At 38.0% G+C, this 25,101-nt stretch overlaps 2 protein-coding genes across 3 annotated transcripts in view; one reads left to right on the top strand and one right to left on the bottom strand.

Moving 5' to 3' along the window:
* Positions 1 to 1,789: 1,789 nt before the first annotated feature.
* Positions 1,790 to 20,319, bottom strand: LOC141508978 (uncharacterized). Its single transcript, XM_074218122.1, has 5 exons — positions 20,240 to 20,319; positions 19,732 to 20,138; positions 17,164 to 17,287; positions 16,149 to 16,517; positions 1,790 to 8,523 (listed from the first exon to the last, which is right to left on the bottom strand). The coding sequence occupies exons 1-4, from the start codon at positions 20,317 to 20,319 to the stop codon at positions 16,469 to 16,471; spliced, it is 660 nt and encodes a 219-aa protein (XP_074074223.1). The 3' UTR covers positions 1,790 to 8,523; positions 16,149 to 16,468.
* A 91-nt stretch (positions 20,320 to 20,410) lies between these two features.
* LOC141509780 (uncharacterized) overlaps positions 20,411 to 25,101 on the top strand; it is a 32,119-nt gene continuing 27,428 nt past the window's right edge. For both annotated transcript variants that reach the window (XM_074219572.1, XM_074219570.1), the window contains exon 1: positions 20,411 to 20,579. The gene's annotated coding sequence lies outside the window, so the exon portion shown is untranslated. The remainder of the gene's footprint in view (positions 20,580 to 25,101) is intronic.

Genomic DNA, 25,101 nt, shown 5'->3' with positions numbered 1-25,101 from the left:
AGGTTTTCCACTATTTTCCAGGTTACATTGGACTGGAGAATTGCCTTAATGGATCTTTCTGTGGGTTTTATCTTTTGAAAATTTAGAGTCATAATTTTAAGGTTTTTGAAATATTTTGGAAAGAGCACCTAAGAGAGGCTCTTCTCCTGCCACCATCTTGGCTCCCCCCCCCCCCATTCTACCTTTTAAGGAATTATTTTCTTCATAAAGTTTTTGTATCTACTTTTCCAAGTAGTCAATTCTGCTTTTTAAGGCATTTTCTTACTCATTGGCTTTTTGGACTTCATTTTCCATTTGACCCAAATTGGTTTTTAAGATTTTATTTTCTTCAGTATTTTTTTGTATCACTTTCACCAAGCTGCTGGCTTGGTTTTCATGATTTTCCCACATCACTTTCATTTCTCTTCCTAATTTTTCCTCCACCTCCCGTACTTGGTTTCCAAAATCTTTTCTGAGTTCTTCCCTAGCCTAAGACCAATTCATATTTTTCTTGGAAGCTTTGGGTGTAGGAGTTTTGATCTTTGTTATTTTCTGAGTGTGTATTTTGATCTTCTATAGGACCAAAGTAATTATCTAAGGTTAAGAGTTTTTCTTCTGTTGTTTGCTTATTTCCCTAGCCTATGACTTGATTTTAACTTTCATTAAAGTGGGGCTCTGCTTCCAGAGTGGAGGATGCACTCCCAAGATTTTGAGGGTTTTTACAGCTATATTCAGGGGCACCCCCTTACCCTACCCTACAGGGACCTGAAAGTTCTCAGTTCCTCTAAGGTCCTATGAGAGACTGCCCTCCTGGCCTGTGCTCTGATCTGTGGATGACCACAAGCACTCCTTTCTTCCTGGGCACCATGAGGACAGCCCCTGCCTCTCTGCAGATGATAAAATCTGTTTTACTTCTACTCTTTTTCCTGAGACTGGGGCCCCAGACTGTGACCTGGATCTGAGTTTGGGAGAACCAACAGAGTTCTGTCTCAGGGATAGCAAAGAGATCTCTTTAATCTCCCTCAACCCCCTTACCATCTGTGGGCTCAGCACTCTGGAAAGCAACTACTGGGTGGCTCCCTGGGCCTGCTCCTGGTCCCCTGGGACCAGATCTGCACTGAGGCCTGTGCTGGATGGGCTGCCTTCTCACTCTGGTGTGGCAGAGTTTTCCTGCTGACCTTTCAATTTGTTCTTGGTCATCCCTGGGCAAAGAGGTCTGGACACCCCTACCACTGCCACAGACCCAGGTACTTCCAGGAATCCAGGCACCCTGAAGGCTGTTCCTGAATGACTGGAGTCAGTTTGGGCTGTGCTGTGGGCCTTTTCTAACTCCAGTACAACAGACCCTTCCCTTGGATCTTCTAAGTTACCTTGGGCTGGAAATTGTTTCAGTCAGTCATTCTTTGGGTTCTGCCACTCTAGAATTTGGTTAGAATCATTATTTAAAGGTATTTGGAATGGTTTGGGGGAGTCCCTGCCTTTACTCTGCCATCTTGACTTCACCCTCAAAATTCATATCTTTAAATGCTTACATTAATAAAATAGAGAAAGAGCAAATCAGTAAATTAGTTTAGAAAATTAAAATTTATTAATTTAAAGGCTAAATTGGATATCCTGATATTTAAATGCGAGATTAATAAAACTGATGTAAGCATACCACTTAATAAAGCCTGGAGCTTTTTTTTTATAAAAAAAATAAAAACAAGCACTTGGTTAATATAATTTTTAAAAAAGATAGAAGGGAAAAAATCACCAGTATCAGAGATGAAAGGGGTGAATAAATCGCTAATAAATATAAAACTGTGTCAATTATTAGTAATTATTTTGGCCAATTATATACCAATAAATTTAACAAACTAAATGAAATGAAAGAAAGCCATCAAAAATATAAACTGCCCAGATTAACAGAAGAGGTAATCAAATATCTAGTTAAAAACTGAACAGGCTATAAATATGCTTCCTAAGAAAAAAGCATAAAAATTAGATAGACTAACAAAAGTGAATTCTGCCAAATATCAAAAGATCAACTACTTCCAATATTAAATAAAATTTTTAGAATAAGGCAAAGGGGGGTGGCTAGGTGGCACAGTGGATAGAGCACCTGCCCTGGAGTCAGGAGTACCTGAATTCAAATCTGGCCTCAGACACTTAATAATCACCTAGCTGTGTGGCCTTGGGCAAGCCACTTAACCTCATTTGCATTTGAAAAATCCTAAAAAGAAAAAAAAAGAATAAGGCAAAGGAATCATATCAAATTCAGAAAAATCTTTGACAAAACATAACACTCATTCCTGTTAAAGGCATAGATATAAGAAACATCTCCTTAAAACCATCAGAAAGCCTTATCTGTTACAAGAATGAGTTATTTCCAATAAGATAGAAGTGAAGCAAGAATATCTATTATCATCACTAATATGCAGTACTAGCAGTAGAAATAAGAGAATAGAAATAAATGGAAGGAATCAGAAAGGGTATTTAAAAATAAAACTCTTTTTGCAGATGAAATGATAGTATACTTGGAAAATCCTAGAGATTCAACTAAAACTTTATTTTAGGGAACTAACAATATATAATCATTTTAGCAATCTACGATTTAGCAAGCTAACAGGATATAAAATAAACCTTCATAAATCATCATCATTTCTATTTATTACCAACAAAACTCTTCAAGAAGAGATAGTAATGGATATTTCATTTAAAATAACTGTAGTGGGGTGGCTAGGTGACCCAGTGGAGAGAGCACTGGTTCTGAAGTCAGGAGTACCTGAGTTCAAATCCAGCCTCAGACACTTAATAATTATTTAGCTGTATGGCCTTGGACAAGCCACTTAAACCCATTTGCCTTGCAAAAACCTAAAATAAATAAATAAAATAAAATAACTGTAGTGTAGGCAATATAAACTACTTGGGATTACACCTTTCAAGACAAACCCAGGAATTATATGAACATAATTTTAAAAACTTTTTGTATAATCAGATATATATATATATATATATATATATATATATATATATATGATTGGAGAAATATTAATTATTTATGGGTGGGTGAATCATTATAACAAAAGTAACTATACAACCCAAACTAATCTGCTTAATCAATGTCATCCCCATTGATTTCAACTACATAAAAATAGTAATAAAATTTCTTCTGGAAAAACAAAAGATCAAGAATATCAAAGGAACTGATGAAAAAAATAACAAGGAGGTCTAGGAGCACCAGATCTTAAACTGTATTATAAGGTGGAAGATCATAGTAAATGAATAAAGTAACTTAATGTTCGATAAATGCAAAGATCTAAGCTTTTGAGATAAGAATTCATATTTCATAAAAATTGCTGGGAAATCTAGAAAGCAGTCTTTCAGAAAATAGTGGAAACCAATAGTTTATACCATTTACCAATGTAAAGTAAAAATGGACACATAACCTGAACATAAAGGGAAATATTAGCAAATTAGAAGAGCAGTGAGAATATTATTATCAAATTTATAGATAAGAGAAAAATATGAACAATAGATAGGGTATTGTGGATACAAAATACAAAATGTTTATTACATTAAATTTAAAGGTTTAGTACAAATAAAAACCAATATAGCCAAGATTAGAAGTAAAACACAAAATGGGGGGGGGGACTGTTATAATGGGGAAAATGATAAATGCTGGAGGGATTGTAGAAAAATTGGGACACTAGCACTGTTGATGGAGTGGTGAATGGATACAACCATTTCAGAAAACAATTTGGAATCATTCCCCCAAATTATAAAACTGTATATCATTTGATCCAGCAATACTACTATTAGGTCTGTTTCCTACTGTGAACAGAGAAAAAGGAAAAGAACTTTTATGTTCTAAAATATTTATAACACTCTTTGTGGGTACAGAATTAGGAATTGAGGATATGCCTATCAATTAGGAATGACTGAATCAGTTGTGATATTTGATTGTGATGGGATACTACTGTATTGTAAGAAATGGTGAGTATATTGGACTCAGCAAAACATGAAAAGAGTTACATGAAATGATAAATGGTGAAATGAGCAGAACCAAGTAATATGATCATTCAAATCAACTTCAAAGGCCTTATAAAGGAAATTATCTGCATCCAGAAACTGATATTAAAGTATGCATTGAATTGTTTTACATACACATACACACACATATCTATATTTACTGATATCTATCTATTTCAAATGTTGCCTTCTCTAATGTGGTGTTGGAATGGAAGAGAATGAAACAATTCAGAACTCCCAATGTGATATAAAAATAAATTTTACAAAATGAAAAGGTCAGGATAACATAAAACTTTTGAGATTCTCAAACTGGAGTCAAGAAAAATATAAAAAGGAAATACAAATCTAAAATTACAGACTAAATAAGGAGGAACTTCTTACATTTCAATATGGGAAGATGATACAAGAATCTTCTCTGAAACCTATCATCAGGGATAATAAAAATAATTATATAAAAGGTCTTGTGCCTTCCAAGTTGGTAAAAAATAACAAAAGAAACCATTAATAATTACTTTGAAATTTTGAAATTTACAACCATGAAATAGAACAAGAATTTAAATATTCTATAAGACAGAAAAAAGAGAATTACACATAGAATAAGTTTAAACATGAAAAGATAGATTTTCTTTTTGAGTAATTAAAAAATTCAACATGGCACTTTCATAGCTATTCCAGTTCCTTCCAAACTTCCTCCTGTTCTGCTATGTGCATTTTAAAAATCCATCAATTTCCTTTCCTTTTTTTTTTTCAAATAGAGGAAGGGCAGTCTAATCCCTAATCTCCTACACTGCCATCCTCTCTAAAAAGAAATCATCAGGAAAGAAGTCAACCAAAATAAAATCCACCATAGTTCATGCCCCAAAAAAGTACTTTATTCTACATCCTGCATCTATCACCTGTCATTCAGAAGGCAGATCTTGATAAATCCTCTGCAACAGTCCTCATTATAAAAATCAGAATTGTGACATCTTTCAAACTTATTGGTCAATACATTGTTATTATTATTATTATTATTATCAATTAGTCTCTTGAATCTACTAATGCAAGCTCTATTAGTTCATACAGACCTTACCAAATTTTACTGAAACTGTCTGATTCTTGACATATCTATGGTTCCATTCCACTCATGTATCAAAATTTGTTCAGACATTGCCCTAATGTAGGACATCACATATCTTAGTTTCTAGTCCTTTGTGATAATAGAGTTAGATTTTTTTGAGTTAGTTGAGTTCTTTCCTTCATTCTTTACGGGGAAAATGCCTTCTGATGGCATCGCTGATTCAAAGGGCATATAACTCAGTTCAGACCTTCACAGATTCATCAACAGTATTATCCCAGTTTTTCCAGTGCTATTTTCTTATCACTTTTGTCAATTGCATGGGTATGAGGTGGAATATGAAAGCTGATTTAATTATATTTATCAGATTATTAATGATTTAGAGCTGTTTTCCTAATTTACATTTTACTTTTAAATTAATAAATATTTTCTGACCCTTGGACCTGTCCTCCCACTGGTGAAAAGGAAAAAAAATAGAAAATTCTTGTATCAAATACCCAATCAAGAAAAATAAATCCCCCCATATTTGATTTTATTTTCTTATCACTTTTAACAATCTATGAATTTTTCTAATTATTAGTGATTTACATCAGTGATTAAAGATGTAGAATTTATTTTCCATAGGATTATACTTTGTATTTCTTCCTCTAAAAATCGCCCATTTATACTTTTTGACATTCTAAATTATCCACATTATATGCCTATGTATGTATAATCTGTATCTGTACTTAATATAGCTTGGATTTGAAATCTTTATCAGGGAAACTTTCTGCAAATATTTTTCTCAGTTAATTGCTTCATTTATATTTTAGATAATTGGAATATTTTTAATAATATAAAGAAAATGTCCTGTTTTATTTTCTGTGATCCCCTCCACCCTTTGTTTAGTGCTGAATTCATCCCTTATCCAAAGCTGAAAAACATCTCTTCTTCATGATTCTTCTAATATGTTTGAGGGGGCTTTTATATCTAAATCATGTAATCTTTGAAGGTAATGTTGATATAGTATGAGATGCTTATCAATAACTAGTTTCTGCCAATTTCTAGCATTTTGTAGAGATTAAGAAATGCCAGTCCCACAGCTGGGATGTTTGGATTTATTGAATCCCATGGGCAATATGCTTAGTTTTTAAAAATATATTATGCTTTTCAATTTCTCAAGCTAGTTTTTAAGTGGTTGCTTCTTTCCTCCAAAAAGAGGTAGGGAACGTTTGAGACAGGATTTGAACCCAGCTTCTTGAGCCAAAACTTAGTGCTCTATCTGCTACAATAACTTCCTCTACACTGTTCTGAATATCAATTTGAATTAAAAGAAAAATTACTATAGTCCACATATTTTTGCCCACTAAGTCTACAGACCATGAAATAATAGCTCTTCAATTATGATTTAATACTTAACACTGAGAAAAGTCATTCCTTTGATAAGCCTTCTTCTTAGCATGTATATTCTCATGTCTAGTAATCTCTGTTCTAGGGAAAATTATGATTCCACTGAGCAAATTCGTAAGGCTTCTCTCTATTATCAATCCTCTGCTATAAAATAAAAGATGGTCTCTGAGATGGTCTTTCACCTAACCAAAATGAATTTTTTGATTTAAAACAAACTCTGTACTTATTTGAATGCCTTTGCTCATCCATTACAGCAACAAATTTAACATTTAATAGCAATTCTCTGGTGGGAAATAAGGATGACTGTTACTTGAAGGCTTTACCCTACTGATCATATTCATAACGTTTCTCTCCATTGTGAATTCTCGGATGTTCAACAAGAATGGTTCTCATTCTGAAAAGCCTTTCCATAATGATTACATTCCATAAGGTTTTTCCCCAGTGTGTTCATTTTGATGTACAGTAAGACTGAATTTCTCTACTAGAGTCCTTCTACACTGAGTACATTCTTAAGGTTTTTCTCCAATGTGGATTCTCAGATAATCAGCTAGTTTAAAGTTCTGTATGAAAGACACTCTACATTGATCACATCCATAAGTTTTCTTACCAGTGAGGATTTTTCAATATTTAAAAAGACAAAAGCTGGATTTTAAAGCTTTTTTTTTTTTTAACATTGATTACATTCATAAAGTTTCCCTCCATTCTTTGATGCACATGAAGACAGGACCTTTGTTCTGAAAGTTTTCCCACACTGATTACATTCTTATATGGTTTCTTTCCAGTGTGGATTCTCTGATGTTGAGCAAGAATGATGTTCTGAGCATCAACAATTCTCTCACCTATAAGCCAATTACTGTTAACTTTGAATATATTCATTTTTGATGGGGTATCAGGTTCTCTCTCTAAGCCAATTTGAAGACCAGACAGACATTTAGCACACTGCTCTCTAGTCAACGTTATGTTTCATGATTGTTTTGTCCTGTGTGTTCACCACTGTATTTAAATATTTTGTTTTTTAATTTCAACCATAAAGAGGGCCACGATGACCTTTTTCCTAGAGAAAAAAAATGATGTTCTGTGTCAAAGCCTATCCACATTGATTACTTGCATAGGGTTTCTCTCTACTATGGACTTAACTTTTCTGTAAAAGACTTTTCACACTGATTACATTGATATGATTTCTCCACAGTGGTTTCTCTGATGTATCAAAAGTTTGGTGTTCTGAGTGAAAGCCTTTACACAATGATTACATTTATAAGATTTCTCTCCACTGAGTATTCTCTGATGTAAAGTGAGACCAGACTTTTTTTGTGAAAGTCTTTCTACAATGATTACATTCATAGGTTCTCTTTGCAGTGTGCATTCTTTGATGTTGAGAAAGAATTCATTCCACAATAATTAAATTGCTTTCTGAAAGTCTTTATACATTCACAAGACTTTTCTTCAGTATGGATTTTGTGATGCATCAAAATTTAGGTATTCTGTGTGAAAGTCATTCCACCTTTATAAGGTTTCTCTCCAATGTGAATTTTCTGATTTATAGTAAAAGTGGACCTTATTGTGGAATGCTTTCCATATTGATTACATTCATAAAGTTTCTCAGAAGTATAATTTTAAGAAGGTAAATGAGCTTCGAGTTCTGGTCTTCTCACCTTTATTGATTACATAAATCATTTCTCCTGTATAACTTTTCTGATGTCTAATGATGTCTGAATTCAAGATGATAGTCATTTCTTGTTGAAAACTTTGGTACATTTGCACCTGTGGAGGCTTCTCAGAAGATTGCATAAGCCCATCCTTTTTCATAAAGCATTCCCTATTTTCTCTGTCCTGAAAACAGTCACTTTTCTGAGATCATTTTCTTACATTGAATTAGGACAAAATGTTGTTTGAAATGCTTTGCAACTTTATCAAAATCATAATGACTATTCCAATTTTTTTTATCTTGATAATCAAATCGCAGATTTCTCTCAAACTGAAGTCACAGGGACCATTATCATTCATGAATCTGATTGCAAGATTCTTCCAAGAAATGCTTGGTTTCAAGCAGCCTCAATCACTGTCCAATGTACACCTTGTCTCCACATCTTAAGAAAACACACATACACACATATTTATGAGTAAGTGTATATACACATATTTATGTATATATGTATACATATGTATCTGTCTAGTAAGTTGGCTGATATATTCTATTACCCAATCCAAAAAAAAGTTTTCAAAATTAATGGGTAGAGTCAATCAATTGAAAATGCCATTAACTTACATCTACAATTTATGAATAACTTCACTCTGGATGCTCACAATAAATTCGTGGCACAGGTAGGATTCTCATTACATTTTACAACTTAAACCATGAGCTCAGAATAATCAAGTGACATTGCTAACATCCCTGCAAGAGACGTTAGAACTCAAACAATGAGACTGAAGGTACACTCTTTGCTTTGTCCTAGATAGTCTTTCTCCATTTCATTTCCAACTCTTTATTCAAAGGACTTTTGTTGATTATTCCTTTTAATTTACTGTTTTCAGGAAAGCTTTCTGCTTTTCTATTTTGGCTAATTTTGATGTACTATTGCTAATCAGCCTTTGTAAATTTTATATGCTAAGAAGAGAAAATAGTTTATGCTTCTCACCTGTCATATATTATAGTACTATATTCAACTTCTCTTGTTCTTGATTCTGTTCAAATCCATTGATAATATTTCATGTGCTGTGCATATACTAAAAGCTGAAATTATTTTATCATTTACCGAAGCTCTAACCAAAATGTAATTTTCCTGTTGATCTTATTTTTTTCAGATGCCATGTCTAAGATCACATTGTAACTGGCAAACATTTCTTTTTGTATTCACTAGAGGCATAAGATTTTGATATGAACCATGACTTTTTAAAAATCAGATAGCTGCTATTCATTTATTTTTAAAATTTTATCTTTGAATGACCATGTTCCCCAAATAAAAAAAGAAAAAATCAGAGACCTTTTAATAAGCACAATAAAAAAAAATTCATGTACGCCCAAAGGGCAACAAAAATGTGCATACCCTTTGATCCAGCAATACCACTACTGGGTCTATACCCTGAAGAGATAATAAAAAAGAGTAAAAACATCATTTGTACAAAAATATTCAGAGTAACCCTGTCTGTGGTAGCAAAGAATTGGAAATCAAGTAAAAGTCCTTCAATTGTAGAATGGCCTTAACAAACTGTGGTATATGTATGTCATGGAACACTATTGTTCTATTAGAAACCAGGAGGGATGGGAATTCAGGGAAGCCTAGAAGGATTTGCATGAACTGATGCTGAGTGAGATGAGCAGAACCAGAAAAACATTGTACACCCTAACAGCAACATGGGGGCAATGATCAACCTTGTTGGACTTGCTCATTCCATCAGGGTAACAATCAGGGACAATTTGGGGCTATCTGCGATGGAGAATGCCATTTGTATCCAGAGAAAGAATTGTGGAATTTGAACAAAGACAAAGGACTATTACCATTGATTTAGGGAAAAACACCTGATATCTTATTATATAATTCTGCTATCTCTTATGCTTTATTTTTCTTCCTTAAGGACATGATTTCTCTCTCATCACGTTCAATTTGGATTAATGTATACCATGGAAACAATGTAAAGACTGGCAAATTGCCTTCTGTGGGGGATGGGGGGAGGGAAGCAAGATTAGGGGAAAGATTGTAAAACTCAAAATAAATAAAATCTTTAAAATGAAAAAAAAATCCATGCATTTCCCATGCTCTAGATGTACTATGTCTCTTCATGTATCTTCAGATCATCTTCCTTTTTTAGGAAGTGGACAGCATGCATTTCCCATTTAATGGTTCATGAATACATCAGGGGCTCATGACAGTAGTCTAAGGGATTTGAGCTAAAAATTCTTTCATGGCTCCTTAAATAGTAAATAATTGCCTAGTTTATTAGGCAATTTTTCCTCTAGAAGAGTAAGCATGACATGCATGAAACATTAAGATTTCTTCATGCAGTGAATCCAAAAAGTCATGATCAGGCATGCAATGATTTAAGTATTCATGCAGTGATTACATCTAACTCTGACTCCTTTAACATAATCTCTTTCTCAACCCATTATCAAATTGTTTCCAAACTGCCAGAAAGGTTTGACATTCAAGCAGAATTCACAGGTATGCCCATATCCTCATTCACTTTGCCTAAAATAATGCACCAAAGTTGTTCCCTCATTCCTGGATTACCTTGGAATAGCACCGAATTAGTTCTGTAATGGCATTGAATCAGTTCTGTATTCTGTAATTGACAGATCAAGAGGATACACATATGTGTGTTCTTTTGGCACATATGGCAGCTCTTTGAAAAACATGCTCACTAGGCACAGACATTACAAGACATGTTGAACATCAAGGACCATCAAAATCATTACACCAAAAAAAACTTATATTGTCACTCAATGAAATGTTAAAGCTATTTTAAAAAATATTTGAACTTATGTTCAATGCTTATATTATTATTCTTCTATAAGGAAGATTTTCAGAAGATCTGCTTGACAGGTTATTCTACAAAGTTTCTGTGAAGGTATAGACAGTGTGCCAGTGGTAGAAAAAAGAAACACGTCTAATGATTTCTTTCCTTAAAAATACTGTTTTATATAAAGGTATTTTATTTTGTTTTTTGTTTTTGCTTTTTTGCAAGGCAATAGGGTTAAGTGGCTTGCCCAAGGCCACACAACTAGGTAATTATTAAGTGTCTGAGGCCAGATTTGAACTCAGGTACTCCTGACTCCAGGGCTGGTGCTCTATCCACTGTGCCACCTAGCCGCCCCATGGCATTGCTTTTTAAAAGCAAAATAATATAGTAATTTATCACTTAATACACTATTTGTCATTAGCAAAATATTTTATATATTACCTGGTGATTTATTCTGATGATTGGTTTGTGGACTAAAAAGAAAAAAAATGAATTTCTTTCTCTCAGCAAAAATACTCCTACAATTTCCAGCTTGTCTATATGTAAATGGACATTTTCAGTGTATTCTGGATATCAACCAAAAAATGACAAATATAGAGAACTTCGCCTAGTAATTAGGATGGTGTGAGTTCAAATATCAACACTTTGAAGCAAGTCACTTAATCTTTTCTTGCCTCAGTAAAAACGTACCACATTACAGGCACTACAAAAATGCTCTTTATTATTTTTTGGTAGTTGTTTATTTTATTATTAAATCAACTAGATGCTGAACTACCTAGAAGATTGTTGAAAATCTTATTCAAGGGGAAAAAAAATCTAACTTTTAAATGAATTTCATTATATTACAACTTTCCAAGTTAAACATTATTTGATGAAAAATGTTATATAAACATAGCATTATCATCAAAATCTGTAAAATAAATTTAAATTGAAGTCTTACAGATATTAAACCAGAAGTCCTACAACATTTTTAAAAAAGAATTCTTGCAGCAAGCCTATATTAAATTTTCATAATTATTTTATACTTAGGATATTATAATTTTTATTTTGTTTTCATTTAAGCAGAATAAAATTTTACACTTTATAACAATTTACTGTAATTAAAGTATGGATTTGGAGCTTTAAGTACAAAAGTATCTGCGTTATTTTGGGAAGAATTAAATGTATAAATAATAACAATATTGATAGTTTAAATGACTGGGGAGATTAACAACAAATTTGTTATTGTTTAGAGAGGTCTTAAGAACCAAAGGTTTGGGGAACCACTGCTCTGAAGTCATGCAGAAGTGATAAATGCTGCTCCAGATAAACTATTCTATTTACTCTGTTCTGTGCCTTTAACCATTTCTTAAGGTTGAACAACTTTCCATTTTATTCTTAGAGCTCAAAATCAATCATTTGTTTAGACATTTCTCAATATAGAGAAACCATCTTTGTTTCCAGGTCTTTGAAACAAAAAAAAGTAGCAGCTATAATTTTTCTCTCTCTTTAATTCCTTTAGTTGACAGGTCTGCTAGTATTTATCATTGTATTAAAGGATTTCCAAATGAGTCTGACTAGTGGCAGAGTTCCAAGCTTTATTATAGAATGGAACCCTTACCTGTTAATGCTGGCTGAATCTTTCCTTTAAAGGGGTTTTTAAACACAACTTATCAGATTCTACTTTCTAATGATTTCTGCTCTTCCTCTATTATTATGGATAAGTTCATCCCATGCACATTTATGACAATGAAGTTTTCTTCATCATGTCCTCTTAGCCCCTGTCTCACTCTAGAATCAAAAAATAGATGAGATCAACATTAGTCACCTATAATTGAAATGGCAGTATTCTCTCCTCACCCCACTTTGTCATCCATCCCAGTCCCAGATGACTAGTTATAACATTATCTTATTTAAAAAGTCTCCTGTCTTTTTAATCTCAACCAAGTTTGTGGAAACATTTTCCATCTTGAGACAGAGGCTGGAGCACTGGGCCTGTAGTCAAGAAGACAGCTCAAACACAGAACCGCACAATTGCAGCTGTGTGACACTGAGCATTATCTTTGTTTACTGGTGCTCTCATCAGTAAAATGAGGATGATAATAGCATCTATCTCCCAAGGTTGTTGTGATAATCAAATGACATCAGACATGTAAATCACTTGGCACATAGTAGATGCTGAGTAAATGTGACCTTTTAGTATCAGTATTGTGATTTTGATGATTTCCTCCCCAACTTTGCTCTCCTTAAACTGCTCTTGTCCTCTCACCTTCTAGTCCTTCATTTCTTTGTTGAACTTAATGTATTTCCATACAAAATATCTTTCTTTGCCTGGAGCAACTCAGAGTGTGGCTCATGATGCATAGTTTCTTCTCAAACCACCTGTTGCTATTCCAGATGGTGAGCTCTTTATACCAACAGGAACTGCTTTTATACTTCCTTTTAACCCTAGAATTTAGTGGCTGGAATGGAGTGACTCCCTATTTCTATCTATTTCTTGCATCTTATCAACTAGAAGTTTTTTTTTCTCCTTCAAACCCTGAATGAACCTGACCAGACCAAGTATGGGATATCAAAAAGGTTTTTTAGGTTACAGGAAATTTTCATGATTTGGCTGGCTGGGAATCTCTCCTTTCCCACCTCTATAACCTTAAGGTGGTGATCACCTCAATGAATGTGGCCAAGGTTCTTCTCAAAATGGAAACAAAGATTGGATCACAGAAATCAGGAAAGGGCTTTTGGATGATGACTTATGCAAGCCTAGGTTTGAATAACTTTTTCTAACAGTGACCTTCATTCCTTCAGAAGAAATGCTACCAAAGAGAAAAATCATGAAACCAGCTTAGCTGGGTTCATTACAGATTTAGTTTACAAGAATTCAGCGTATCCTCATCATGGCAAAGCAATCCTACATCCTACATCTTGCTGACACTCTTCACATTTCCAAACCTTTTCATCCTTCAACAACTTCATTTGGTTTGCAGCTCTCCACTCTCACTCAGCTGATAACTTGGCCTCATATTTCATTGGAAAACTAGACATTTGCAAAAAGCTCTCCTTTTCCTCCTTTGCCCAAGTATTCCATTAAAAGGTGGCCCTTCTGCTTGTGAAGGCAAATCTCTACTTGGATACATGATCCTAAACCATCCCATTTAAAGCCTCCCAGGTTAAGCTCATCCCATCGAATTTCATCATCATGCTCTCAACTCAAGCACTGACTGACCCCCCATAACCCTTATCCTATTCTACCCTTTGACTGGAGGTGGTCTTTCTTTTTGGCTCCCTTTATAAAGGGCAAAAGTTGAACTTTTGACTCACTCCATTCTGCACCTGCTGCTCTGTCTGGTTTCATCTCTACAGAAAAAGATGCACCCCTATACAAGGTACCCCAGTTTCCTTTCCTTTTCTCACACATCTTTATTCTTTCTAGCTTCCTTTTTTCTTTCTCCCCTATCCATATCTCATTAGATTGCAAGATCCTTAAAAGCAGGAATTGTCCTTTTTTTAAAAAAAAATAACTATCACTGGTACATCAGGGTGTTTAAAATTGTTTATAAGATTGTGCTATTGGTTGGGTCTGTTACCTCAGAATATTCTCTCCTTTTTCATCCCCATTTTTCCACTAATTTTCAGTCTTTCCTGTACTGTCACAAACAAATGCAGATCTCCTTGACAGCCAAAGAAGCCTATCTTGATCTATCCATCCCCACTAGATGTTGCCCTATAGCCTTCTCCCCTGTCATAGCTAAATACCTGTCATCTACAATTGGTGCTTCCATCTCCTTTCCTTTCATTCTCTTTGAAACTCTTTGCAGTCTGGCCACCAACTTCCTTGTTCCACAAAAACAGTTCTCTATGAAGTTATGAATCATCTCCAAATGACTCAATCCTCAGTTTTCTTGACCTTTCTCCTACCTTCTCTAGGTTTTAGGGGTCTCTACTCTCTCCTGATTCTCCTCCTCCTCTCACATCCAAAATCAAACTCCTTATCTTTGGACAAATCCCTCCCCCATATTCTTATTTAACTGTTGTTATCCAGGGCACCATCCTGCCAATCATCCAGGCTTATCACCTAGGTAATCACCTACTCCTCCTGTATACTGATACACTCACAATCCACATTTCAATCTTTTGAAGAGTCCTGCTGATTCCACTTTGGTAACCTTTCTCTTATACCTCCTCTCTCAACACCATTATTTTCTTGGTTCAGGCTTGTCTAATACCTGTATAACATGAGCTTGCTAGTAGGTCTCACTGTCTCAATTCTCTTTTTAGCCCTCTCAGTCTTCCACAGAGCTAACAAATTCATTTTCCTAGATAGAGCACACTTTTGATCATGTCACTACCTACTTGGTAAGCCCCAGTCACTAATATCAAATACAAAATACTCTGGTTGTTAGAGCCCTTCATCATCATCCCTTCCCCTGACTCTCCAGTCTTTCCCCTTACTCCCCCCCTCCACATATCCAGTGATAACAGGCCTCCTTTTATTAAAATTTTTTGTTTAAGGTAATGGGGTTAAGTGACTTGCTGAAGGCAATTATTAAGTGTCCAAGGCCAGATTTGAACTCAGGTCCTCCTGACTCCAGGGGTGGTGCTCTATCCTCTGTGCCATCTAGCTTCCCAACAGGCTTCCTTTTAGTACCTTAAATAGGATCCTCCATCTCCTAACTCCAAATGTTTTCCCTGACTGTTTCTCATAAAAAGACTATTTAATCTGGCTTCCTGAAGTCTCACATAACTTCTACAATAAAACTTCCAGTTCTCCTTAATCTTTACACTTTCCCCTCTATTAATTTGGTTGCATTATTCTGGCTAACACAGGTTTCCACATAACGATTTGCATGTGGTCTTTCCCACTAGTTTGTGAACTTCCTTGAGAACAAGATTTGGCCCTTGACTTTCTATCTATGGCACAGTGTCTGGTCCATATGAAAGACTTTTGCTTGTTGACTTGAAGGTCTAGGATAGACTCTTCCAGGGCAGTCTCAGCCCTTTCAGCTTTCAGGATATCTCCACATCCCAAAGTTCTAAACATGATTTGATACATGATCAGATTTTTCACCAGAAGGGAAATGAAAGGCCATAGAACAACCTCCTAATTTCATAGATGGGGAAACTAAGTCTCAGAGGGTCAATGACTTTATCTGCACAAAAGCACTTAGCAAAGAATTCCAAGTCAGGATTTCCTGCCACTAAGCCTCATAATCCGTTCCTTTCACTACAACAGGGATGCTTCTTGTGACAACAGCCCTCACACATCTTTCATCCCACTCACCTGGACAGGAGTTTCTCGGGCATATCTGATCCAGGATCCAGGATGGTTCCCTTTCCTCAAAATAGGAGATGAAATCTTTTCTGAGAACTGGGATTCCTTGGCACAGGTAATAAAGGAAGGGTGAAGATGAAGAGGAAATATATACTTTACTCTTCTTTAAGGAGCAGGAACCTGCAAATAAGGACAACAGGACGATTCCCAAGACTCCTCAAGGACAGTTGACATGCTGTTTATTGTTAGCAGCTTGGAAATATGGGGCAGATCATTTGGTCCAACTTTAACAAGAAAATTCTGTCTTTGCCTTCTTCCTAGAAAGATGGTCACATTCTGTAGCTTCCATTATCATGTTCAGTTGTGAAAGTCCTGGATCTGGAGACATGAAGGTCTGAGTTGAAATCTGCCTTAGATACTTAGTGGTTGTTTGCCCCTGCACTAGTCATTGAACCCATTTGCCTTTGTTCCATAACTGTGAGAAGGGGATAATTAAAGTATCAGATTCATAGGGTATTATCAGGATCAGATGAGATAGTTTCTAAAATACTTAGCACGATGGCTGGGCCACAATAGGCCTATATAAAAACTTGTTCTTTTCCCACTATCTGTGCTGGAATTTGGGGGAAGAATCAAGACAGACTTACTCCACAAGGCAGAACTAGGACTAAAGAACTACAAATTTGCATCCCAAAGAGAAAAGATTTGTCTTGTTGGGTAGGGGGTTCCTTTTACTGACCACCTTCAAGGAAAATCTGCGGGAGCAATTTTCAGAAATTTTGCAGACAAAACTCATGTCCAGGCAGAGGCTAGACTAGATAATCTCTGAGATTAGTCCAAAGTCTGAAATTATATAAACCTAGTTCATTCTGTTACATGAAGCTACCTAAAATAGGAAAGAGGCAGCTTCAAGAGCTGCCACAAAATGCAAAGATCTATTATCAGTAAAACCAGGCAGCAGGACAACTTTATTGAGAGATCACCATTTTTACAGATTCAGAACTACCTGGAAAGTTGTGCTCACCCAGGTACAGCAGGTTTCTGGGAGTTTTCCAGCATCACTTCCTTATATAGTTCTGAGAATGGTCCAAGAAGCATCACTCCTTGTGAATGAAGTCCATAGTCACATCCCTGAATGTCAGAGACTTCTATCAAAATTCACAAGGGTTAAAGCTGAGACATCAGACTTCATCTAATCTAAGCCTGACTAATGTAAAGGAGGAAACTGAAGCACAGAGAAGGGATTTCCTAAAGGTTATCTCATTTGTAAATGTCAGAGTCAATACTTAAAACTGTAGCTATTGGAAAGCAAATGGAACAAGAAAAGCATTTTATATTTGCAGTTATAATAAAGCTAACAACTATCTTATCAGGAATTGTTTCTCCCTAAGGATCAAAAAAAGTATGTATTCTATCAATGAAGCATGAGAATTTGGAGAGGAGAAAGAAAGGTGATGTGAAACTTCTCCCTATTCAGAATTCTCAGGAATATATTAAGAAAATTTTATGAAGAGTTTGTGAAAAGCTCTCAAATACTGTTTATTCTAGGAGTAAAGACCTTAGCTTTGATCACTGAAAACAGAAAAAGAAATCTAGTTAATTTCCTAAAAATCTAAAATAAAGTCTTAAAAGAAAATATGCAGAGATTCATAAGAGATAGTTGGTGGTTGTTCTTCACTCTTGAAGAGGACAAAAATTATCACTATGTTAGAATCCTAGGGTGTGTTCAACGGTGGCTGATCAGACGAGAATGAGCTTGGAATGCTCTGGGGTGAATTCTCTGAACTTGCATATCTGGTGTTTCTTTTGAGCTACTTCAGTTTTGCTCTGCTTGTAGAGCACAGCATTCTCTTTGAGGAGGGCACATCATACCAGTTACGCCCCTGACGTACAAACAATTCTAAAGTTTTTAAGAGAGACTGTGATTGTAGGGAGAAGAGACAGACAAGATGTGAGAATGATCAAAGTAAAATGTGGCACAAAGTACTGATCATAGATATATCTTAAAGACAATAAGAATTTGGACTTTATTTAATAGTGTGAGATTTTCATGAGTCAAGTGAAGAGTTATTTAAGATTATATTGAGAGCTTAAGGTGACCATGCATAAAATTATCACAGGCAAATTATCTAATGTCTTTGTTTTGTGATTGCTTAAACATATTAATAGTATATATTCATTAATTTTCTAATTTCATCATATAGAAATAAGAGTAACTGATGGGGAAAGAAGAGTTCCTTCATTTATTAAAAATGTAATATTCCAACCCTCAGCCCTTAGCACAATGCCTAGCATATTGTAAACATTTAAATGCTTACTGACTATTGCTCAATACTCTCATCTGTGTTTCTTTCCTCTTATCTGACTTTAAAAATTGAGGCCATTCAGTGAGTCACTTCTGATCACAACTTCCTTTCAGACATCTCAAACTGAATGTGAAGTAGATATCTTAAATTCAATGTGCCCATAATGGAATTATTATCTTACCCCGTTAAGGTTCCTTTACCTGCCTACCTTCGCCGTATTAAGGACAACAAAAACAACGTCCCAGTCCCAGTGTTCAAAACATAGGTGTCACCCTTGACTCCCATCTCTCAGCTCCCTTTATCCAGTCTGTTGGCAATACTTCATTTCAGTTTTGCCACATCTCTCAAATAAAGCTCCTTCTCTGAAGCTGCAACCACCCTGACGCAGACCCTCATCCCCCTAACCCTGGGACTTGCTGATGGGTTGCTCTACCTTTAGGGGCTCAGCCCCGCAGCGCCCCATCCTCTAGGGACTCAGCCCCGCAGCCCCCCATCCTCTAGGGGCTCAGCCCCGCAGCGCCCCATCCTCTAGGGGCTCAGCCCCGCAGCCCCCCATCCTCTAGGGGCTCAGCCCCGCAGCCCCCCCATCCTCTAGGGGCTCAGCCCCGCAGCCCCCCATCCTCTAGGGGCTCAGCCCCGCAGCCCCCCATCCTCTAGGGGCTCAGCCCCGCAGCCCCCCCATCCTCTAGGGGCTCAGCCCCGCAGCCCCCCATCCTCTAGGGGCTCAGCCCCGCAGCCCCCCATCCTCTAGGGGCTCAGCCCCGCAGCGCCCCATCCTCTAGGGACTCAGCCCCGCAGCCCCCCATCCTCTAGGGGCTCAGCCCCGCAGCCCCCCCATCCTCTAGGGGCTCAGCCCCGCAGCCCCCCATCCTCTAGGGGCTCAGCCCCGCAGCCCCCCATCCTCTAGGGGCTCAACTCCGCAGCCCCCCCATCCTCTAGGGGCTCAGCCCCGCAGCCCCCCATCCTCTAGGGGCTCAATTCCGCAGCCCCCCCATCCTCTAGGGGCTCAGCCCCGCAGCCCCCATCCTCTAGGGGCTCAGCCCCGCAGCCCCCCATCCTCTAGGGACTCAGCCCCGCAGCCCCCCATCCTCTAGGGGCTCAGCCCCGCAGCCCCCCTCCACGGGCGCTTTCTTCCTTTGCCTCCCGAGAAGGTAGCAGCCGGGGCGGCCCCCCAAGGCTGAGTTCCTGGGCGGAGGCCCGGGAGCCGCGCTCCGGCAGGCCGCCCTGGCCCCGCTCTCCTCCGTGAGCGCCGCCCGCCCCCGGGGTCTGCGGAGGCGCCGACTCACCTGGCCCGGGGCCTGGCTCCGGCTGGGCCCGGGTCTCCGTCCTGCTCAGGCGGGGCGGCAGCGGGATGTCGCAGCCTTCACTGCCGGGGGGCGGGGGGCCAGGCGGCTCCGGAGGCTCCTCCCCTCGCCCCGCCCACAGGCCCCGGAGCCGGGCAAGCCTCCAATGACCGTCCGGACCCCCACCTGCCGGCCCCGCCTTCCGCCCTGACCCCGCCCCCCAGGCACCGAAACTCCGCCCCGTCAGGTCGCTGTTCCACCTAAGCCCTCGGATTGGGGACGGAACGTTTGTCCTCTGATTGGTGGACGGGAGGGCAGCTTCTGATTGGCGGGGGCGTAGCGTGACCTGTAGCGTCTCCTGTGATTGGCAGTCCGCAAAGCGCTTCCGTTCTGTTCCTCCCAGCCAGGTGCTGGAAAAGAACTAAAGCCGAGCTGCCGTGCCCAGTCTGCACCGCCTTTGCCTCTGCCTGTGATCGTCTTGGGGCTGAGGAGGAACTTTGGGAGCACCCACAGCCTGTGATAAATGGGGACACAGGGTGAAGGGAGGGGGAGGTAATCAAAGCGAATGGGAATGGTTGCGGGCGCGCGCATGCGCACTCTCCCTCGGCCGGGGGGCGGGGCGCCCTTAGGCCCGCAGAGCCGGAAGAGGTCCGGCGGCCTTTGGGTTCCTGCGCGTTCCGCTGGGGCCGCCCCCGCCCCTCACCGAGTGAGCCGGCGCCGGGGGCCGGGGGTCAGGACGGGCCGTGGGAGCAGCCCCGGTGATGCCGTCGGACGGGAGAAGGCAAGGCTCGGGGCGGGGGCCGGCTGGGAAGCCCCCTCCCCCCTCCCCGAGGGCGGGCGCCTTGACAGTTGTGAGTGACAGATGGGCGGGGCTGAGGGGGCGCAGGCTTGGGGGAGGAAAGGGGGCGGGGGGGAGGCTTTATCCTATGACATAAATGTTTCACGATCACTGCAAAAACCTTTTTAAACCATCATTTTAAAAATTCCGACTCCCACATTCTTTCCTCCTTCCCCTGCTTGGGAAGCCAAGCAAGAATAAATAGGAAAGCATGTAATAAGTTTCCATCTCGCAAAAGAAAACACAACAAATCCATAAGAACAAAGTGGGCTTTTGTAAGTATGATTTAAGTTGCATTCAGAGTTCCTAACTTCCCTCTGGAGGGGGAGAGCCGTTTCATCATGGATCCTTTGGCTCGTTGCCTACATCAGAGCAGCTGAGTCTTTTACAAGGAATCATTCCGACAGTATTGTTTTGACTGTGTACAATGTTCTGCTTCTGCTCACTTCAGCTTAAATGGGTTCATACAAGTCTTCCCAGGTTTTTCTGGAACCATCCTGCTTTAAGACAATAGTATTCTGTCACAATCACATATCACAATTTGTTGCCCAACTGACAATCATCCCCAAGATTTCCAATTCTGTGCCACCACAAAATGAGCAACAAATAGATCCCCCCCCCCTCTGGCCTCACCCCCTTTTTAAAAATAGCTTTGGGAAAAGTACATAGAAGTAGTCTTACTGAGGTGGTGCACTGGATAAAACACCAGCTTCAAAATCAGCAAGACCTTGCTTCAAACCCTGCCCTGGATACTTAATATTTACTAGCAGTGTGACCTTGAGCAAGTCACTTCACCCTGACCACCTCCCAAGGCCACCTCCAAGTCATCCTGATTCATATCTGGCCACTGGACCCAGATGACTGGAGGAGAAAGCCTGGCTGGTGACTTTGCATAGGCCCCCTCCCTCAAATCCAATTCATGTACTTGTCATGGCATCACCTCCCTGATGTCATGATCTTTGAGAATGAAGGACCAAGGGGTGGCCAGGTGGCACAGTGGATAGAGCACCGGCCCTGGAGTCAGTAGTACCTGAGTTCAAATGTGGCCTTAGACAATAATTAACTAGTTGTGTGGCCTTGGGCAAGCCACTTAACCCCATTGCCTTGCAAAAAAAAAATAAAGAAAAGGGGGGGGGAGAATGAAGGACCAAAAAAACAAAAGGACATACAGTTTTATAGATTGGAGGACATAGTTTTAAGTGATTTTCCTGAATGGTTATATTAGTTGAAAAATTCACCAATAGCACTTTAGTGTCCCAATTTTTCCCTGTCCTCTCAAGCATTTATCATTTTCCTTTTCTGTCATATTAACCAGTTTGATAGGTGTGAGGTAATATCACAGAGTTATTTTAATTTGCATTTCTCTAAACAGTAGTGATTGAGGATAGTTTGCCATGTGATTATTGATAGCTTTGATTTGTTCACATTCTTTGCTCATCGATTGAGCATTTTTATAAATTTGGTTCTGTTGTGTAAATATTTGAGAAATAAGACGTTTATCAGAAAAAAAGTTATTGTAAATTTTTCCTGTTTCCTGTTTTCCTTCTAATGTTGATTATACTGGTTTTATTTCTGCAAAAATCTTTATTTCATGTAATCAGAATCTGTTTTACTTCCCATAATCAATCCTTTGTCTCTGGTTTGATTATAAACTCTTCCCTTATCCATGGATCTGAATGGTACATTTTTCCATGCACCCTTGATTTACTTATGATATCACCCTTTCTGTGTACATCATTTATCCATTTTGACTCTATTTTGGTATAATGGTTTGAGATGTTGGTCTATGCCTAGATTCTGCCAGTTTTCCTAGCAATTTTTGTCACATATTCAAATTCATACCCAAAAGTTTAGATTTGGATTTATCAAACACTAGATTTATTTGGTTATTTACTACTGTGTATTGTTAACCTAATCTATTCCACTTATCCTACACTTTATTTCTTAGTAACAGATTGTTTTGATGAATCCTGCTTAGTAATATGGTTTGGAATTTGGAAATCTTCACCTGCCATCCTTCACCTTTTTTCCCTATTCTCTTATTAGTCTTGACCTTTTGTTCTTCCAGATAAATTTTGTGAAAATTTTCTTTAATTTTATAAAATATTTTTGGCAGTTTGATTAGTATTAACATTGAATATGTAAATTAACAGGTGAAGATGTCATCATTAGTTTGTCTTATCCATAAGTAATTAATATTTCTCTAATTGTCTTTATTTGTGTGAAGTGTTCTGTAGTTGTACCTGTATTTATCTTGACAGATTCCCAAGTATTTTATATCATCTACAGTTATTTCAAGTGAAATTTCTCTATCTCTTACTGCTAAGTTTTGTTAGTAGTATAGGGATGCTTATGGTTTATGTGCATTTGTCATCCTAACCAATCTAATAGGTGTGAGGTAGTACCTCAGAGTTGTTTCAATTTGCATTTCTCTAATCAGTAAGGACCAGAGCAATTTTTTACATGACCACAAATAGCCATGTCCCATTTGTGCCAAAGATCCAGAGGGAGGATCCACAGCATTTTTCTAATCTAGGAGCATCTTCTTTCTGATTGATTTAACAGCATGTAGTTTGGATGATCTCCCTCAGTAAATGCAAGATACCCCCCCATTGGTGAATATTTTAATAAAGGGGGTGGGTTGTTCTCAACTCCTCCTTATTACTTCATTGTTAAGGTCCTGGACTAATCCTCAGGGTCAGTCTGTAGCTAGGGAAAGTGAGCTGCCTTTCAAATGTGCTTGATCATGTCCTTAAAACTCAAGAATCCTAGTTGCCCTATGGACCCAGCTACCTCTAGTAATCTTAGCTAGAGAAACATAAGCCTTAAGGTTTTTGCTGGCCTGGTTTCCTTATTGGAGACCACATCAACCTAAACATTGATTAAAAAACAAAAGAGTCATCCCCTGGAGGCAGGACTAATACTGATTTCTGTTTATGGGATTAAGAGACACAAGAATCCCTGCCCAGGCAGTAATTACTTTACTCAGTTGCACCTTCAGAAGTGAGGTGTGAGGAAATAGTTGAATTCACAGATGGTTATTAAATAATATAATACCATATTAGTTTTCCTCAATAGCATGATTTTGCAGTTATATTGCTATAATCTCCTTGTTCTTATTTAAACTTTTTGCATTGATATTTATTAAGGAAATTGTTCTGTAGTTTTCTTTCACAATTTTGCCTCTCCTTGGTTTAGGTATCAAAACTATATTTGTGTCGTGAAAAGAATTTGATAGAACTACTTTACTAAGTTTTTCAAATAGTTTATATAGCTAATGGCATTATTTGTTCCTTAAATATTTCGTAGAATTTACTTGTGAATCTATCTGACCCTGGGGGTTTTATTTTAGTGAGCTCATTGATGGCTTATTCCATTTCCTTTTCTAAAATATGGTTATTTAAATATTCTATTTCCTCTTTTGTTAATCTAGAATATTTGCATTTTTGTAAATATTCATCCATTTAGCTTAGACTGTCAGGTTTTCATTTTCATTGGGCAACTAGATGGTGTAGTGGATAGAGCACCAGCCTTGGAATCAAGAGGACTGGAGTTTGAATCCACCCTCAGATACTTACTAGCTGAGTGACTTGGGCAAGTTACTTAACTTTTTTTTAACTTCATTTAAAGCATAATAGATCCTACTCCAGTTCTTTATTTTTAACTTTGTGTCTCCCTGCTTCAAATGTGTTTCTTGTAAAGAACGTATTGTTGGATTGTAGTTTCTAATTCATTCTGCAACCTGCTTCCATTTAATGGGTGAGTTCATGCCATTCATTTTCAGTTATGATTACTAACTGTGCATTTCCTGTCATTCTCTTCTCTTCTCTCTTTCTCTCTCTCTCTCTCTCTCTCTCTCTCTCTCTCTCTCTCTCATTGGCCCTCTTATAAAATGTTTTGACTACTGCCTTATTTTATTTTTTCCTCACCTTTGTCATTTCTCCCTTATCTCCTTCCCCTTCTACTTTCCTATTGAATATAATAAATATCTGTTACCAATTCAGTGTGTATATATATATATATATATATATATATATATGTATATATGTATGTATAGTTTCTCTTTGAACAAGTGTAGATGTGAATGAGGTTCAAGTGTTCCTCCCTACTACATTTTCCCCTCCACTGTTAAAAACTTTTTCTTGTGTGCCTCTATTTTTTTTTTAGGTTTTTTTTTTTTTGCAAGGCAAATGGGGTTAAGTGGCTTGCCCAAGGCCACACAGCTAGGTCATTATGAAGTGTCTGAGATCAGATTTGAACCCAGGTACTCCTGACTCCAAGGCCGGTGCTTTATCCACTACGCCACCTAGCAGCCCCAAGTGTGCCTCTTTTATGTAAGGAAATTTTCCTATTCTTCCTCTTCCATCCTTCTTCTCACAGGGCATCTCTTTTTCCTGCCTATCCTTTAAAAAAATTTTTTTAAACATTATCCCCACATAATCATTTCATTCCCAAACTCTCTTTTTATGTAAAACACATCTAATTTCCCTAATAATGATAAAGTTCTTAGGAGATACATGTATCATCTTCCCATA

The sequence above is a fragment of the Macrotis lagotis genome, chromosome 1 (assembly GCF_037893015.1).
Source record: "Macrotis lagotis isolate mMagLag1 chromosome 1, bilby.v1.9.chrom.fasta, whole genome shotgun sequence".
In the NCBI taxonomy this organism is placed as follows: Eukaryota; Metazoa; Chordata; class Mammalia; order Peramelemorphia; family Peramelidae; genus Macrotis; species Macrotis lagotis.
This window is presented reverse-complemented; position numbering and strand designations above follow the sequence as displayed.

Bases quoted from the DNA above. Each gene is read 5' to 3' on its own strand.
- LOC141508978 (XM_074218122.1), bottom strand. From the start codon at position 20,319: ATGCGCGCGCCCGCAACCATTCCCATTCGCTTTGATTACCTCCCCCTC. The intron at 17,288-19,731 runs GTGAGTCGGCGC...GAATTTTGATAG, and splicing joins GGAGCCAGGCCCCGGGCCAG to AAGTCTCTGACATTCAGGGA. The intron at 16,518-17,163 runs GTGAGCACAACT...TCATGTCTCCAG, and splicing joins CAGAAACCTGCTGTACCTGG to ATCCAGGACTTTCACAACTG.